The 12,712-nt window shown below is 40.3% G+C and overlaps 1 protein-coding gene across 3 annotated transcripts in view; it reads right to left on the minus strand.

The window, feature by feature from the left end:
- Nucleotides 1-3,453: 3,453 nt before the first annotated feature.
- LOC139621788 (uncharacterized) overlaps nucleotides 3,454-12,712 on the minus strand; it is a 12,094-nt gene continuing 2,835 nt past the window's right edge. For all 3 annotated transcript variants that reach the window (XM_071478641.1, XM_071478639.1, XM_071478640.1), the window contains exons 3-6: nucleotides 10,995-12,712; nucleotides 8,025-8,174; nucleotides 7,406-7,486; nucleotides 3,454-6,618 (exon numbers count right to left, since the gene is read on the minus strand). The exon at nucleotides 10,995-12,712 is cut by the window's right edge. In XM_071478641.1, coding sequence (XP_071334742.1) covers nucleotides 6,500-6,618; nucleotides 7,406-7,486; nucleotides 8,025-8,174; nucleotides 10,995-12,712 — 2,068 coding nt within the window. In that variant the 3' untranslated portion in view covers nucleotides 3,454-6,499. The remainder of the gene's footprint in view (nucleotides 6,619-7,405; nucleotides 7,487-8,024; nucleotides 8,175-10,994) is intronic.

A 12,712-nucleotide genomic window follows, 5' to 3' on the forward strand; every position in this document is an offset into this window, starting at 1 on the left:
GTATCAGCCAAATGCTGTCAAAGTAATTACTAGGATATAGTGTTACATTGTCTGTTCACAGTAAGTGGTAAACATGGGAATCCTTTGTATCTCAAACATCAAAAGCATATCATGTGAACGCACCAGTGACAACAAGATTTTAGAGATATAGACAGCACCCTTCACCCCATCATCCAAACACCAATGAGTGAATATTTTTAAAGCTGAGATAATGGTACTTCTAAAAACTAAGATTGGAATTTCATGTTGTCCTCTTTTCCCCGGCCACAGACGACTTTACAGTTCCTCCCCTCTCTTTAGAGGTTTCTGGCTTCATTTAAGTGCCAGCACCATAGTCAAAGCTTGGTAATTTTATAACCATAACCGCATTTTCAAAGCTTGAGAATGGCACTGATTGAAGGTGCAAAGTGATAACATGCCTCTGCTTGTGTGCTTTTTTTCTACTTACACTGCAGGGCTGCAGTTCAACAGGAATCTAACAACCCCCAAAACTCATATTGTAGTCTGGAACAGATCTTGACCAAGACTTTAATAGAGTGATTTCATACAGTCTCAACATGCAATGAATATGCAAGACTGCTGTTGTTTGGGTCCATAGGCACCTTGAGACTTTATGATGTTTTTGTTTTCCTTTCATTTGTATGTTTTCGGCTAACTAAGTCTCAAATCACGTCATCCATACTCACATTTGCTGTTTTGAGTGCACAAGAGTGTTCACATTGACAAGTATGCAACACCTGGATGGTGCACTAAAAACGCTTCACTTCTCAGCCTCAACGGTCGCCATCTTGGTGATGTAGCGGAAGGGAAGGGACCGGTGATGGATTTTCAAACTTGTGAAAATGACGACCAAGGAAGGAGGATCCATTGTTAGCTGTAATGGCAGCCTAACTTCCATTTCCACACACAACAGAGGGGGCACACACAGGAAAGTAATTCATTTCCAAGTCAGGTGGGCAAACCCGCCGCCAGATAATTTGGCAGGTAACAATTGTTATGGTACAATTTCCTATGAGTGCACAATGGCACTGTTTGGTTTGAGACAACACTAGCTCGTTGAAATTCACACACTACGCCTGTGAGTATACTGTGAACACATGAGTGTACTACATGAAGTATCCAATTTGAGACATACCATCTGTTTACTGCATAGTGCACTTTATTTACTGTCTGCCATTTTAACTACTGTATATTCTCTATGTGCTATTTCGTACCGTCAAGAATCCTACATGGAACAAAAAGTGGTGTCCATGACATGAACTGTCTGATAACAATCCCACAATGCAATGCATCATGTTTTACAGGAACAAAATCTCCATTGTGGTTCTTAGTGTCTGTCGGTGATGCTGAGTGAGTGCTGCTCAGTATAGAGTGAGCTATTCAGCGTCTTTTATATAGAAAGTGATGAATGAGCAAACAAAGGTTAGGTAAACTCTTAAATCCTTGGGCGCCACAGGGTAAACAAACAACTTTGTCTGCATTGCCACATTTGACTTTATCAAAAACATTCACAGAGCATTGTTCCTTCAATGAAACTTCAGTAGAGCTCTTCTAGTCACCTCCATCCCCCAGCAGTGACTCTCTCGTCGAGCTTGGCTCTGTCCCGAGTCAGTGAGGATCCTGTTTATTCTACCACCACTGCTGTTTGTTGCGCTCAAACAGGTTTCCTGTCCAGTCAACACCAATTTAATTAAAGCTTTCCAGGAGCGGGCAAAACAATAACGCAAAGTTGTGTCATAACCCTCGAGTGTGAAATCCTCTTACTGTCCTTCCTCTTGGCCCGCTACCCTTCATTCTGCCCCGAACCAAAGCAGAGATTACTGTGCAAGCACACCGGAGTGAAACAGCAGTTGGGTATATTTCAAGTGTTCACAAATGGTCCACTTTTGAGGCTTGGGCGAGATAAATCAAGTGTGATTCAACAACTTTAAATTTGTTGAACACTATTTTTGTCCCGGTCCACTTGAGGCTTTCTGTCAGAGCTGCTTTTAAGTGATATCCCATCAGATTAAAAATGAAGTGCTATCATGCACTTATGAAAAAAGGTACCCATTAAACGACATTTGGGGAATTAAAAGTGTGTAGTCATGGTCACTTTTGGTAGAATTACAGTCCAGCAGTGAACTCAATACTGTGCAGAGGCAATGGATAATTTGGTGTATTTTTAGTCTCGAAGTCGATCATCTGATTCTGCTACTGTGGCCCAGTGATTGCTATTGATTTGCAAAAGGCAGCAAATATATGCAGGGTTAGTGTGTGTGAGTGAGTATACATGCAGTGCTGAAAAGTGTGTGTGTGTGTGTTTGCTTTGGAAACAGCCTGTCCTTTGATAATAATTCAAAGATGCATCAACTACTGTACACAAACACTCAACAATCTAAACAACCTTTTGATACAGACAGATACCTTAAGGCCCCTGTGTGTCAGCTGTAGCAGGAAAAACAAGCCATTATTTCCATGTTTGATTAACATTTTTTTCCGTGTTAATGACCAAATCGCTTACATTTTCTCTTTATTAACGATCTACAAGTACCCTGGGCCAAAGAAATATCAGACATTCAAAGCCATGAACAACTGCTCTTGAAATATTGAAGACATATCGGCTGACTCCCGTTAATTATCCTCCGGCTTTCCAAAGTTTCTAAGTATAGGCCTCAGTGGTTCTTCCTACACAGAGGGGCCATGCACATGGTCCGATGAGCATAAAGGGAGGAGGAGGTGTGTGTAGTCTTCATCTTCAAGGTCTCTCAAGCATAACAATGTTTGTTGGACTCTCATGCTGGGATAATGCCTGTAGTTTCATCTGCTAATGAAAATAAACAAATGTGTTCATTCCTAATCCCTTTAATTTTGGTGGTGGGGAGGACAATTAGAAATACAGGAATGTAAATCACCGTCAGCTTTCATTTGTGGTGTTGTTATACATTTTGGATCCCTGGGTTATGCTCTGATCCTGGTAAGTGAATTATACGGTGAAGGTTTTTGTGAGATGGGGGAGGAGTAATTCTGTAAGATCTTAAAAAGAAGAAAGAGAGATAAGTTCTGGCTCCACTGGAGTCTTTGAAGTCTGTGCTGTTTCTAAAGCTGTGATGGCTCTTTCATGTTACACAGAGAAGCAGCAGTTTAAAAGCAACCTAATAGCACATCTAATGTAAAAGGGAGTGGTTTTTGTGGTTTTGAAAATTGGGGTCCACTATAATGTATTAACAGTATGTGATAATATATTTTATAATTAACGGGCATGATGTATGTAGGTGAGCTACTCTAAACTGCCTGTAGGTGTGAATGTGAGTATGAATGGTTGTTTGTCTATATGTCAGTCCTGTGATAGACTGGTAACCTGTACCCACACCCCATCAGCTGGGATTGGCCCCCACCCCCCCACAACCCTAAAAGGATAAGAGATATGTCTAATGGTTAAATAGAAATAATGACTATATATATAATGGTCTTGATTTTACATCATAATAAATACAACTGTCCTAACAATACTCTGACTGTACAGTGTTGCCTTGAGGTAACAGATGAAAACATAATAGTTCAGGAAAAATCTAATAAGTCTGGAAACCATCAGCTGGTAGTTTGCTAAACCCCACCCCCCATAGTTACTGTTGCTACGGCAGTCAAGCTTTCTGTTCTTGCAAGACACATCATTCTGCCACAGTGAAAACAGTGACAGTTATCGTCGAAACATTTCGGTATCACGCCAAAAGCTACATGTCCCAGGAAGTCAGCGTCTTCACCAGTTCACGATTCATGTGGAGACAACATTAATAACATATGTAACTGTCTGCGTCTAGTTAGTACAAGTGTAAGTATAATATGGAGAAATGTGAGATCACTCTAACATAACTCTGTCATCAGAGATTACAATGTGTAAAGACTTAAGTATCTATATGTGGGAGGGTGTGAGGGTCATTTCTGCTGCCTCAGGACAACAATATCAAAACAGTCACTCAAGTGAACTCATGAAAGAATCAGCTTTATTTTGTTTATGACTATGATTCCTTAATAGACATTTTTCATGTGCAAGTTGCAGCAGCTGGTGGCTCTTCCCAATTCATGGAAGTCTACTTTGAAATATGTAAGCCAAATACTTTTTTGGAACCAAACAGGTTCCTAACTGGAACACTTTTTAATAATAATCATTATAATTATAATAATCTGGTTCATTAACTGTAAAACTGCCTGAAATTAATTTCCCACTCTCATGAAAATGCATGTGGCAACGCCTCATCATGCTTTAATTTTGAAATGTGACAGTTATGTAAGAGAAGTGCATAGGTAACACACTCCACTGCACTTCAAGTGAAGTGTTACTAAAGGCAGAGGATTACTGGCTTTGTGTGTGTAATCAATAAGAAATAACAATAGCTAAAATGCTGCAGTTTAAAATCTGAATTCATTAAAGACAATGACTGGAACATTAAGTTATTAGAATGATAGAAACTGATATATGAATAACGTATAAAGAAGCTGGCAGTTTGCAGTCATTGTGACTGAGTAGAATATGTTTTCAGATTAAGGGGGAAAATATCCACATCAATGTGAAGATTAAGCCCTGCAACAAATCAGCAAACACACGGGCCAAACACCCTTCAGACTTTTTCAGTGCTACTTGTAGCACTGAAAAAGTCATTATCAACCAAAATAAAATCTAATTCAACACCCCCAGCCATCACAGACTCTGCCTGATTAAAAAGGCAGATTGAATGTGAAGAGCTTGAATCCAATTATTTTTGGAAAGCTATACTGTGGCGTTGTTTCTTTTTGATTTGCACTTGCCTATCTGCCAGCTGAGGCACCTTGCCCATTGAAACAAAACTTTTATATTTACTGAAAAAAATCCTCCCATCTTGATTCAGGGATGTGATCAGGTCTTATTCTCCAAAAATCCTGAAAAACATCAGTGAATACAACAAATTGCTTTGATACAATACACTGAGGGGACTCCTGCTAACATCAAATGAGCTTGTTTTAGGAGAAAAAGTCGAAAGCAAAGTCAAAACAAAATGTGGAATGTAATTTATACTTTTCTTTTTTTACCAAGAGGAATTCGAGGCAATGAACAAAAGATCATTAAACAGAGCTCTGGGCAGGTTTAGTAAAGAGGCCTCTGGCTTAAAACAAATTGTCTTTGATTCTGTTTGAACTTCTGTCTGACCAACTTGGAGCAGCGCTGCCAAATTATGAAAAGCAAGCACTGATGATATGGCTATGCTACTCATTTAAACAGGAGCTGTCACTGAGTCTGCTGCCGACCTGGACCTCCCTGTTTGAGAAAACACAGCCTGACTGGGAGCAGTGACTGACAGGTAAACAAACCCAAACAGCACTCTTTTTATTATTGTTGCAACTCGAGCTGCAATGTCCCCTCCACTGCCTACAGCTGATACAACAACTGCTGACTCCGTGTTAAAATCTGTTCAGTATCTCTCTACCTGTTGGATCTGGAAACCAGTGGAGCGTTAAGTGAGGTACACTATGTTTCTATGACACTATCAGCTTTTCAGCAACCACTTTAGTCTTATCAGAGAGTTCAAAGATATGAGGAATTAATTTATAATCTGTTCATAAATGCTTTTTGTTATGCTGAGCTTCAGTAGTGGCAGGAAGTTAATAAAACTGCAATATGTTTGGCTGTTATGATAAAAAAGGGCATTTGGATACCCAATTTGTTGAAAAAGAGTGAATTTCATTATTAGTTAAAAGGTATAGCTTTCATTGAACAATAAGTTGTGCTAATGATGACATGAAAATGTTTCCTAAATGATGGAACAACATCAAAACTGAGTAAATGCTCCGTGTTTACGACAATAATAAGCGTAGATCTATGTTTAGCTCAAGATAGAGTCATATATAGAGAGAGAGTTAACATGAAAACACATTTTATATGCATTTATTTCTTAGGGCAAACAGACCATTTGAAATTCAGCTCCAGCTAACCTCCCACGGAACTGCTGAAGGATGTTTAACATCGACTACATGTGAACCCATTTAATTGTACAGTAACAGAACACACTCAGCTCATTTACCAGGACTAAATACGCCCACGCATCAACAGGAACAAGTAGCATATTGTATGAAAACACCTACAATAACACATGAGGAGCAATTTATGTAACAAACCCGACTCTAGCTGTGAACATATTTTATATGGAGCGAAATATGTAAATAATGTTTCATAAAGACATATAGATAGTATATAATATATATAAGCTAATAAATAAATAAATAAATAAATATTTGGAAAAATATTTCAAAGCAGCATATTATTCCAGTAGCAAGATGTTTTTTGGAGTCAACCTCTTCTGGATAAAGTTGCAGTTGAAATGTACAGGAACCAGAACCACTCATTAAAAGAGACTAGAGGCACATGAAAACCACGAACAATACACTGTAAATCAGAAAATAACATCTAACAACATGGCAACAAAAAAGGCTTTTAAAAGCTTCATTAACATTCATGCACACATCACCTTGATTGCATTTCCTGTGTTCATTTGTAAGGGTGGAGGCGGTGTAGGTGTTTGGTCTTGGCTCTCTTTGAAAGTCCAACGCGGATCGGCCGTGTGCATGTTCTCAGAGGCTCCAGTCTCCTGGGCGGATCTGGTGGTCCTGCACACGAAAACCCCCACACACAAATATAACAGCAGAGTATGAATCAGTCGTGCATTCCTTCCATCACTGAAGCCTGTGGTCTGTAACTCACAGCAACATCATTAGTGACTTCATCCTGTACTCTACACTGAACATTGGGTATGGATTTGTTTAAGGCCCCACAGGCCATTCAGGCTTTTCTTTTCTGTTAATGGTTCTTTACATTTGGCAACAAAAAAATGGACATCCTGCTTTTCCTGATGCTTTTACCACAATGTTTCTCATTTTGCAGACAGAGGAGTTGAGCTATTAGACAGATTTTTTCCCCTCAGACAGACAAAGGTGAACACATTGCATCTCCAGGTAGGGAGGTTGTTAGATCAACTCCCTTCTTAAATATTCAGCCCACTTTACTCCCAGCAGACACACTGGGTTCACTTGGGTTCATAATGCAGTTGAGACAAGCAGAACGAGGAGAAGGAGGGAGGAGAGAGTGAGACTGGACAAAGCAGGCTCATATGCTACACTGTGTACTTCAATGCTTATATTGTTTCTGCCTGTTTTTGATGATTTCTTTCTTATTTTAGAATTTTAATGTCACTATACAAAATAAAAGTAGAAAAAAAGTCAAAATGATTTAGAAACACCACTGCCAACAAGCCATTACAATAAATAGATGTTAAACCCTCTCAAATGATTCCCAAGTGTGCTTTCCTTTTTAATTTTTGAAACAATTATGACTCATGTCCAAAGAGAACCCACAATTTTTTCAGTCATTTGTCTACTATTACAACATGAAACTTACTGAGGCTCAGTTGTTCCAAGAACGGTGGACACATGAAGGATGGAGACCACATTTTCCTCCTCTGCTTCATCTCCTGAGGCTCTGAAAGTAACATATTGACAGTCAGAGAGAGCCAGAGAGGACCAGCTAATTCTGTCTTATTTGTTGCTCCGTTTACCCTTAAACAATATTTTTGCATTCATGGCGGTGTTATCATTCCACTGCAGCGTATTGAGGAAGGGAAATGCATATTTGAACATTCATGAGAGGAAGCTGTGTCAATTTGAAAAGAAATCAATAAAAGTAATTGTATTTCCTCACTGAATTAACCTTGCAGACCCTGTAAAGCCTATCACCCAACACTCTGGAAAAACAGTGTTCACTGTAAAAGGCTGAAAACAATGGAACAAAATTCGGCTCTAGTTAAACTGATTTTATTTAATGTTTTTCAGACTTTTCATTAAACAAACAGGTTTTCTGGGTGAACAAACCATTATCTTACTCTAAATTTAGTTTCACCCTTGTTACAGACACTGTTATTTAGTTTTTTTGCTCCTGAAGATTTAATAAGTACTTTGCATTTTTCTTTTACTGTTTGAACAACAAATACATTGAATTAAGAGGAGTAAACTCTCTGAACCTCCGTGTCTCTCTGCAGTGGACTCAGATGTCTCCTGGCACACGTGGCTGCCAAGGGGAACCTCCTGCTCGCCACCACAGCTGCCAGTGCTACAAGAAACCACTGGATCACCGCAACACATTTCCAGACCGGAGTCTTCATCAGCATCATCTGGACAACAGACATGTAACAAGATAGTTTCCTGGTATTATTATTTGAATACAATCATGGTGTCTATAAAGACGGTTAATAAAAAACCTGACAGCTTGGTTTTCAGCTTCATGATTATATTCCATATTATACAAGGCTGCACTAAGTGTTGACTCTTAATTCAATCATCTCAATTCAGCTGACCATTTCTCTTACACAGTTTCATACTGAATTTAAATGTGAGAGCCTGACTTACTTCATTTGGTTGAAAAAGTATAGAGGAAATGGTTCATAGTTTTTTTTTCTTCTCAAAATCTATAAAAACTTTTCATGCATAATTTTCTTCTCAGTCTTGGAAATCAGTAGAAAAATGCTAAACTGACTTCCTCTGGGAAACATTATTAGGAGGCACCAGATGAATTTCCATTGTTACGCAGATGACACCCAGCTGTACTTATCCATGAAGCCAGGTGAGACTAACCAGGTAGCCAAGCTTCAGGTGTGTCTTAAGGACATAAAAATCTGGATGACCAGTAATTTCTTACTCTTAAATTCAGACAAAACTGAAGTTATTGTAATTGGCCCAAAACACCTCAGAGATACACTATGTGATAATATACTGACTCTGGATGACATCACCTTGGCCTCCAGTGCTACAGTCAGAAACCTTGGTGTCATTTTTGACCAGGACTTGTCCTTTACTTCACATATAAAGCAAGTCTCTAGGACAGCCTTCTTCCACCTGCGCAATATTGCTAAAATCAGACCCATTCTATGTCTAAAGGATGCTGAAAAACTAGTTCATGCATTTGTTACCTCAAGACTGGACTACTGTAACTCTTTATTGTCAGGATGTCCCAAAAATTCAGTAAAAAGCCTCCAATTGATCCAGAATGCGGCAGCACGAGTACTGACAGGAACGAGGAAACGAGATCACGTCTCTCCTGTGTTAGCCTCTCTGCATTGGCTCCCTGTAAAATCCAGAATCGAATTTAAAATCCTCCTCCTCACCTACAAAGCCATTAATGGTCAGGCACCATCGTACCTTGGAGAGCTTATAGTTCCCTATTTTCCCAATAGGACACTTCGCTCTCTAAATGCAGGTCAACTTGTGGTTCCCAGAGTTAGTAAGAGTAGAATGGGGGGCAGAGCCTTCAGCTATCAGGCTCCTCTCCTGTGGAACCAGCTCCCAGTGTGGGTTCGGGAGGCAGACACCCTCTCTACCTTTAAGATCAGGCTTAAAACTGTCTTGTTTAGTAAAGCTTATAGTTAGGGCTGGCTCGGGTATGTCCTGACCCATCCCTTAGCTATGCTGCTATAGAGCTAAACTGCTGGGGGATTCCCATGATTCACTGGGCGCTCTCTCCCTATTTCTGTCTCTCTCCCCCGCTCTCTCTCAATGACTTCATGCCATTAACTTTGTTTTTTTTTTTCTCTCCCGTAGTTTTGTGCTTCTCCTCTCTCTCCCTCTCTCTGTCCTCATTCTGCAGGTATCTCTGCCTCGGGAGCAGCAGGATCCAGATCCACCACTACTCATCTTTACTATTACTATTACCTGTCTTTATTATTAATAACGCCATTACCGACACAGCTGTTCCTGGTCTCTCTCTCTTCTCTCCCCTCTCCTCCCCCTCCCCCTCTTTCTATCTTCCCCTAAACCCAACCGGTCGAGGCAGATGGCCGCCCACCCTGAGCCCGGTTCTGTTGGAGGTTTCTTCCTGTTAAAAGGGAGTTTTTCCTCCCCCCTGTCGCCAAGCGCTTGCTCGTTGTGGGAACTGTTGGGTTTTTCTCTGTAACAAAGTAAGGTCTTGACCTTACCCTGTAAAGTGCCTTGAGATAATGTATATTATGATTTGGCGCTATACAAATAAAATTGAATTGAATTGAATTGAGTAAAAAACTAGCGACTGAGAGCATGAACTCATAGGAAAATGTTTACTGAGGTAATACATCAAGTGAGAAGTAGTCATTTTCCCATAGACTTCAATACAATCAGACTTCTCTTTACAACCAGTGGAGTCTCCCCCTGATGGTCATTAGATAGAACGCAGGTTTACAGCTTCACTTTTCACACCTAGAGTCTACGTCCATTTTTATAGAGTCTGCTCTGTCCACAGTGGAAAAAGATCTACCAACACTTCTAGGGTTCAGTAGTTAACACATTATATCTTGTTTATTTAATGCCAAGAAAAACTAAAGTCTAAAAACAACAAGCTGTGGTTTTAGGTGAGGTTATTTGCTGGAATATTTGGCCGGATTCAGTGACTTCTTGTCACTGCAACAGAGACTGTAGGCAAGAAAAATATCTGTTATTTCAAGACTTGCTCATAGAAATATTTCACTTTCACTCTACTACACTGTGGATTTTCTATGTGCACACTGACACTACTTATATTGTAAAACTACACCTGAATTATTTGTATATCTTTATATATTGTATACTGACATTACATTTGTCTAGCAGTGAAGAGAAACCTGCTCAAGTAATAACATTGAGTTGTTTTGTTTATTGTTTGGACAGTGACAGAACAGTCAGCAGCACCAAGAAAATAATATCTTTAGGGCTTGTCTTGCTTTTTTGTGATTCTCATAAGGTACAAACATATTATTTCATGGTCACTACTAAATACTGAATAGACAGTAATTATACCCATACACTTGTAATTGACATTTGTAAATTATGGAACATGGATAGCTCATTTATAAACTGAATGGTCAAAGGAATATTTCTAATGGTGCTTACTGTTGGAGCTTTGCCTTATTGGAGCTATTAATATGATTGGATCCAGTTTATTCATTATATACTGTACAGTAAAGGTGAATCATATTATTTGTAATTACCTGTTGATGTGTCTCTGTGGCGTCCCAGCTCTGGGCTGCTGAGATGTTCTTTGCAGTTTGAGGCGTCGCCCTCCAAGGCTTCAGCTGTATCATGACACCACTCTGGTGATGATGCTCTACTGTCACTTGCAACCTCGTTTATACTGACGTCAAAAAACAAGTTGAGCTCTTTCAGGACCATGCTGAATTCCTTTTTCATCTGAAACTGTGGGCAGCCCTTTACATCAGATGGACTGTCACTCTCAGTGGAAACAGTGGAGGACACTGACTCAGGGTTTAATTCATCCTGAATGTGCTCACAGGAATCGCAGGCTGATTCACAGTGAGGCTGCTGCTCTGGCCATCCCAGAGCAATAATATTTAAGTTTAAGTTTGGCAGTTCATTACAAGAGGAATCACTGTTGAAATATTCATTTGCCATGTGCTCAATGTGACACTCTAATCTTTCCACCCCCTCCTTCCCCTCCTCCTCTCCCTCCCCTCGTGGTATCTCCTCGTGCTTGTCGCTCTCTGCCCCTGGCATGGAGTGGGAAAGTTGTCGCTCTGATGTTTTCAACAGCTGCCCGGGCAAGCTGGTGAGGAGAGGGCTGTTGCCAAGGCCGGCAGCATCGTCATCATCATCACTGTCTGGTGAGAGCTGGATTTTTTCGAAAGTGTCAAAACCCCCCGGCACCCGGTCGGAGAAAGTGAAGGCAGATGGCACTGGGGAAAATCTGTCATTACAGTTCAGGGCTGTGGGGTTCTTGTTAACATTTTGTGAATGGCTGAAATCATGCTGGCATGGCACAACTGCATCACTTCTTGGAGGAATAGTGAAGACTAAAAGTTCCTCTTTACTTTCAACCATAAATGTCTCAGCTCTGTTTTGATAATCAGGGAAACAACTAAGATTATCTCCTTGTTCATGTTGACTTAATTTTTTGCCACTTTCACTCATGTTGCCCTCTGTCCTTTCACTGACAGATCCCACATGCGACACTTCAGGCCTGTCTGTTTTGTGTTGCTGCAGATCATCCGCTGTTTTCAACAATGTCTCTGCATTTTCCTGCTCATCAGTTTTCATTTCTTCTCTAACATTTGTCACTTCTTTCCTTTCCTTTTCTTCAGTTGTCTCTTCATCTTCAATAAGAGTAAACCTGTTGTCACATTCACTAATTTCTCCATCTGTCCAGTTACTGATGCCATCCCTGGTTGACATTTCATTTGTGTTTTGTTTGTGTTTTTCATTTTGTTGTAGAAGTTCTTCCTCTGACTCCTTTGCTTTCTCCAAGTTCCAGTGTTTATCAGTTTTTATTTGTTCCACAAAACTTGTCACATCTCCTCTTTCTTTTATCTCAGTTGTCTCGGTCTGTGAATATTCAACCTTGTGTGTCTTCAGGTTGTCAAGCCCGACAAGAAAACAGTTGGACTGATCCTGCTCTTTCAACTGATGTCTCACAGAGCTGTGGCTTTCACGTCTTCCCTCCCCAGTAGGAGGAGGCTTCGTGGGCCTGTGTGGACTGCTGCTGGGACAAGATTTCCAATGACAGCTGCTTTCATCGCCAGTCATGTTGTGTGTTTCGTTGAAGGAGATGGAACAAGCCTGTGGTTCTGTGTATGACTGACATAAATCCTGTTTTTCATCTTTGCAATGCCGCGTTGTGCTCTGCTGATCAAACTGCCTGGTCTGGCCGGGAAATGAAACCTCATGTGACGACCTGACGTCAGTAGACAGTGGA

This window comes from Trachinotus anak, unplaced genomic scaffold (genome assembly GCF_046630095.1).
Source record: "Trachinotus anak isolate AG129_WGS33_773 ecotype Australia unplaced genomic scaffold, CSIRO_AGI_Tana_v1 ptg000005l, whole genome shotgun sequence".
NCBI lineage: Eukaryota > Metazoa > Chordata > Actinopteri > Carangiformes > Carangidae > Trachinotus > Trachinotus anak.